We start from the raw sequence: 5,026 nt of genomic DNA, 5'->3' as shown, positions 1-5,026 counted from the left end.
TAACGGAAAACACAGCTGTGGCTCTGCTGGTCAATACAACGCTACACAGCTGTGGCTCAGCTGTTCAATACAACGGTCATCCCTACTGCCTCTGATCTGGCAGACTCAATAAAAACATAGGCTTCGTTTGAAAATGATGTCTTGAGTGCCCCTGGCTCTCCGTAAAATTAAAAAGCACGAAAATTGTGCAGCCTGGTTTGCTTAATATTTTAGGAATTTGAAATGATTTATACTTTTACTTTTGATACTTTTAAGTATATTTTAGCAATTACATTTTATTTTTGATACTTAAGTACATTTTTAAAACTAAATACTTTTAGTCAAGTAGTATTTTACAGGGTGACTTTCACTTTTACCTGAGTCCTTTTCTATTAAGGTATCTTTACTTTTTCTCAAGTATGACAATTGAGTACTTTTTCCACCGCGGCCGACATACGTATCTCTTCACATACTGTACCATGTTGAAAGGGCTCTTGTGTGTAAATGATATTAGATTTGACAGTAATGATTCAATCTAATGAAGGTTGTGATATAAGGTAATTTTACCCATATCAATGTATCTGATAACTGATAACTGATAACTGATAACTACAGGGTATACACTGCTTGCAGTAAATGCGCATTTTAAAACCCGTTATCATTCCTTTGGAGTTCCAGGGGAAGTCAGGTCTACCCTGTACCAACGGGTCAGAGGGCTACCCTGTACCAACGGGTCAGAGGGCTACCCTGTACCAATGGGTCAGAGGTCTACCCTGTACCAAAGGGTCAGAGGTCTACCCTGTACCAACGGGTCAGAGGTCTACCCTGTACCAACGGGTCAGAGGTCTACCCTGTACCAACGGGTCAGAGGTCTACCCTTTACCAACGGGTCAGAGGTCTACCCTGTACCAGTGGGTCAGAGGTCTACCCTGTACCAGTGGGTCAGAGGTCTATCCTGTACCAACGGGTCAGAGGTCTACCCTGTTCCAACGGGTCAGAGGTCTACCCTGTACCAACGGGTCAGAGGTCTACCCTGTACCAACGGGTCAGAGGGCTACCCTGTACCAACGGGTCAGAGGTCTACCCTGTACCAAAGGGTCAGAGGTCTACCCTGTACCAACGGGTCAGAGGTCTACCCTGTACCAACGGGTCAGAGGTCTACCCTGTACCAACGGTTCAGAGGTCTACCCTGTACCAACGGGTCAGAGGTCTACCCTGTACCAACGGGTCAGAGGTCTACCCTTTACCAACGGGTCAGAGGTCTACCCTGTATCAACGGGTCAGAGGTCTACCCTGTACCAACGGGTCAGAGGTCTAGCCTGTCAGAGGTCTACCCTGTACCAGTGGGTCAGAGGTCTAGCCTGTCAGAGGTCTACCCTGTACCAACAGGTCAGAGGTCTACTCTGTACCAACGGGTCAGAGGTCTACCCTTTACCAACGGGTCAGAGGTCTACCCTGTACCAACGGGTCAGAGGTCTACCCTGTACCAAAGGGTCAGAGGTCTACCCTGTACCAAAGGGTCAGAGGTCTACCCTGTACCAACGGGTCAGAGGTCTACCCTGTACCAACGGGTCAGAGGTCTACCCTTTACCAACGGGTCAGAGGTCTACCCTGTACCAGTGGGTCAGAGGTCTAGCCTGTACCAGTGGGTCAGAGATCTACCCATTAACAATGGGTCAGAGGTCTATCCTGTACCAATGGGTCAGAGGTTTACCCTGTACCAACGGGTCAGAGGTCTACCCTGTACCAACGGGTCAGAGGTCTACCCTGTACCAACGGGTCAGAGGGCTACCCTGTACCAACGGGTCAGAGGTCTACCCTGTACCAAAGGGTCAGAGGTCTACCCTGTACCAACGGGTCAGAGGTCTACCCTGTACCAACGGGTCAGAGGTCTACCCTGTACCAACGGGTCAGAGGTCTACCCTGTACCAACGGTTCAGAGGTCTACCCTGTACCAACGGTTCAGAGGTCTACCCTGTACCAACGGGTCAGAGGTCTACCCTTTACCAACGGGTCAGAGGTCTACCCCGTATCAACGGGTCAGAGGTCTACCCTGTACCAACGGGTCAGAGGTCTAGCCTGTCAGAGGTCTACCCTGTACCAGTGGGTCAGAGGTCTAGCCTGTCAGAGGTCTACTCTGTACCAACGGGTCAGAGGTCTACCCTTTACCAACGGGTCAGAGGTCTACCCTGTACCAACGGGTCAGAGGTCTACCCTGTACCAACGGGTCAGAGGTCTACCCTGTACCAACGGGTCAGAGGTCTACCCTGTACCAACGGGTCAGAGGTCTACCCTTTACCAACGGGTCAGAGGTCTACCCTGTACCAATGGGTCAGAGGTCTACCCTGTACCAACGGGTCAGAGGTCTACCCTGTACCAACGGGTCAGAGGTCTACCCTGTATGAACGGGTCAGAGGTCTACCCTGTACCAACGGGTCAGATGACTACCCTGTACCAACGGGTCAGAGGTCTACACTGTACCAATGGGTCAGAGGTCTATCCTGTACCAATGGGTCAGAGGTCTACCCTGTACCAGTGGGTCAGTGGTCTACCCTGTACCAACGGGTCAGAGGTCTACCCTGTACCAACGGGTCAGATGTCTACCCTTTACCAACGTGTCAGAGGTCTACCCCATATCAACGGGTCAGATGTCTACCCTGTACCAACGGGTCAGAGGTCTAGCCTGTCAGAGGTCTACCCTGTACCAGTGGGTCAGAGGTCTACCCTGTACCAGTGGGTCAGAGGTCTACCCTGTACCAACGGGTCAGATGTCTACCCTTTACCAACGGGTCAGAGGTCTACCCTGTACCAGTGGGTCAGAGGTCTACCCTTTACCAACGGGTCAGAGGTCTACCCTGTACCAACGGGTCAGAGGCCTACCCTGTACCAACGGGTCAGAGATCTAGCCTGTACCAGTGGGTCAGAGATCTACCCTTTACCAATGGGTCAGAGGTATATCCTATACCAGTGGGTCAGAGATCTACCCTTTACCAGTGGGTCAGAGATCTACCCTTTACCAGTGGGTCAGAGGTCTACCCCGTATCAACGGGTCAGAGGTCTACCCTGTACCAACGGGTCAGAGGTCTACCCTGTACCAACGGGTCAGAGGTCTACCCTGTACCAACGGGTCAGAGGTCTACCCTGTACCAACGGGTCAGAGGTCTACCCTGTACCAACGGGTCAGAGGACTACCCTGTACCAATGGGTCAGAGGTCTACACTGTACCAACGGGTCAGAGGTCTACCCTGTACCAACGGGTCAGAGGTCTACCCTGTACCAACGGGTCAGATGTCTACCCTGTACCAACGGGTCAGAGGTCTACCCTTTACCAATGGGTCAGAGATCTAGCCTGTACCAGTGGGTCAGAGGTCTACCCTTTACCAACGGGTCAGAGGTCTACCCTGTACCAACGGGTCAGAAGTCTACCCTGTACCAACGAGTCAGAGGTCTAGCCTGTACCAGTGGGTCAGAGATCTACCCTTTACCAATGGGTCAGAGGTCTATCCTGTACCAGTGGGTCAGAGATCGACCCTTTACCAGTGGGTCAGAGGTCTACCCCGTATCAACGGGTCAGAGGTCTAGCCTGTCAGAGGTCTACCCTGTACCAGTGGGTCAGAGGTCTACCCTTTACCAACGGGTCAGAGGTCTAGCCTGTCAGAGGTCTACCCTGTACCAGTGGGTCAGAGGTCTACCCTTTACCAATGGGTCAGAGGTCTACCCTGTACCAACGGGTCAGAGGTCTACCATGTACCAACGGGTCAGAGGTCTAGCCTGTACCAGTGGGTCAGAGACCTACCCTTTACCAGTGGGTCAGAGGTCTAGCCTGTACCAGTGGGTCAGAGGTCTAGCCTGTACCAGTGGGTCAGAGTTCTACCCTGTACCAATGGGTTCTACCCCTGTTGGGTCTAGCTAATTTCCTCACAGTTTGTCTTGTTCCATTGATTGAATCAGAAAACCCAAATAGTCATGGGATGGTGGTGGTGCATCACTGAAATCTCACATACAGTCTGGTAGAATGTAAATTATTATTATCATACTTGTATTATATTGGATTGCAGTGTGTGGGCCTATTGAGCAGGTTATGGTTGTCTCCTTCCCAGTTTACAATATCAAGGGCACTACACTGTATAGGACATAAAAGATCCTTACCTACGAGGAGAAGTGTTCATATGGCCTTTTGAATGTAGCCAGGACATCATGTAGACTGGGTCATTAGTCCCAAATGGCACCCTATTCCCCTTAATAGTGCGCTACTTTTTTTATGGGATCTGGTCAAAACTAGTGCACTGCATAGGGAATAGTGTACCGTTTGGGACTCGGACAATGTCTGTCTGTCAATCCTGTTTCACTGTCTGGCCACAAACATCCACATCCCTTCTTAGTCATCACCATCACAGAATTCACAAAGTAGCTTTTGAACCATCAAGTGTGCTTCCATATTTAATCAGAACTGATTGTATTGTTTCTATAGCTCTGTCAAACTGCACCCATTAAAGCATTTTTCTATTTGGTTTTCTTCATGTTCTTTTTTTTTGTTGCATTGTATATAAAACAACATGATTGCTGTGAACAGTACACCATACAGCTGTAACCTGTTGAAACACCATCTTAAATGTTCAGTAGTTAAATCAATGTCTCTATTTGAGTGTTGGAGTTGAAGAATAAACAGTTGGTGTACATTAAAACACATCGTCAATTGATATTAAATAAACGTGGAACTTATGAAACACGACCAAGGTACATGTCTATTTTTTGTGTTGATATTGTTCCCTGCGTGCTGGAGATTATCGGCCTCTTTTTATTGATCTATTCAATTCTACTCTGATAGATTGATTATAGTTTAGGATTTGATAGAATACGTAGGATTTAGTATGAAATATAGGTTCGAAGAAACCACCCAGCAAACCAGGAACATTCCCAGAACGTTAGCTGAGATTAAGTTGTAGTTAGGGTTTTAACTAACATTAGGATGATAACATCCCCAAAACACACAATGTTCCCGCAACCTAGAAAAATGTTTTTGCAATATTAGGCAAATATTTTTTGC

The 5,026-nt window shown here is 48.6% G+C and overlaps 1 protein-coding gene across 2 annotated transcripts; it reads left to right on the top strand.

Annotated features, from left to right (window-relative positions):
• Positions 1-327: 327 nt before the first annotated feature.
• On the top strand, positions 328-4,716 carry LOC116376737 (uncharacterized). Of its 2 annotated transcripts, none has more exons than XM_031838189.1 (2): positions 328-2,551; positions 2,724-4,716. In XM_031838189.1, exons 1-2 carry the CDS (start codon positions 616-618, stop codon positions 3,890-3,892), a joined length of 3,105 nt encoding a protein of 1,034 aa, XP_031694049.1. In that variant the 5' UTR covers positions 328-615; the 3' UTR covers positions 3,893-4,716. The 2 variants fall into 2 exon arrangements, with proteins under 2 accessions (XP_031694049.1, XP_031694050.1); XM_031838190.1 differs by having other exon boundaries at positions 628-1,375; positions 2,110-4,716.
• Positions 4,717-5,026: the final 310 nt, after the last annotated feature.

Source organism: Oncorhynchus kisutch, linkage group LG13 (genome assembly GCF_002021735.2).
Source record: "Oncorhynchus kisutch isolate 150728-3 linkage group LG13, Okis_V2, whole genome shotgun sequence".
Taxonomy (NCBI): domain Eukaryota; kingdom Metazoa; phylum Chordata; class Actinopteri; order Salmoniformes; family Salmonidae; genus Oncorhynchus; species Oncorhynchus kisutch.
The sequence above is the reverse complement of the archived record's forward strand: the minus strand, read 5'-3'. Positions and strand labels throughout refer to the sequence as shown.

Bases quoted from the DNA above. Each gene is read 5' to 3' on its own strand.
- LOC116376737 (XM_031838189.1), top strand. From the start codon at position 616: ATGCGCATTTTAAAACCCGTTATCATTCCTTTGGAGTTCCAGGGGAAG. The intron at 2,552-2,723 runs GTCTACCCTGTA...AGTGGGTCAGAG, and splicing joins CCTGTACCAACGGGTCAGAG to GTCTACCCTGTACCAACGGG.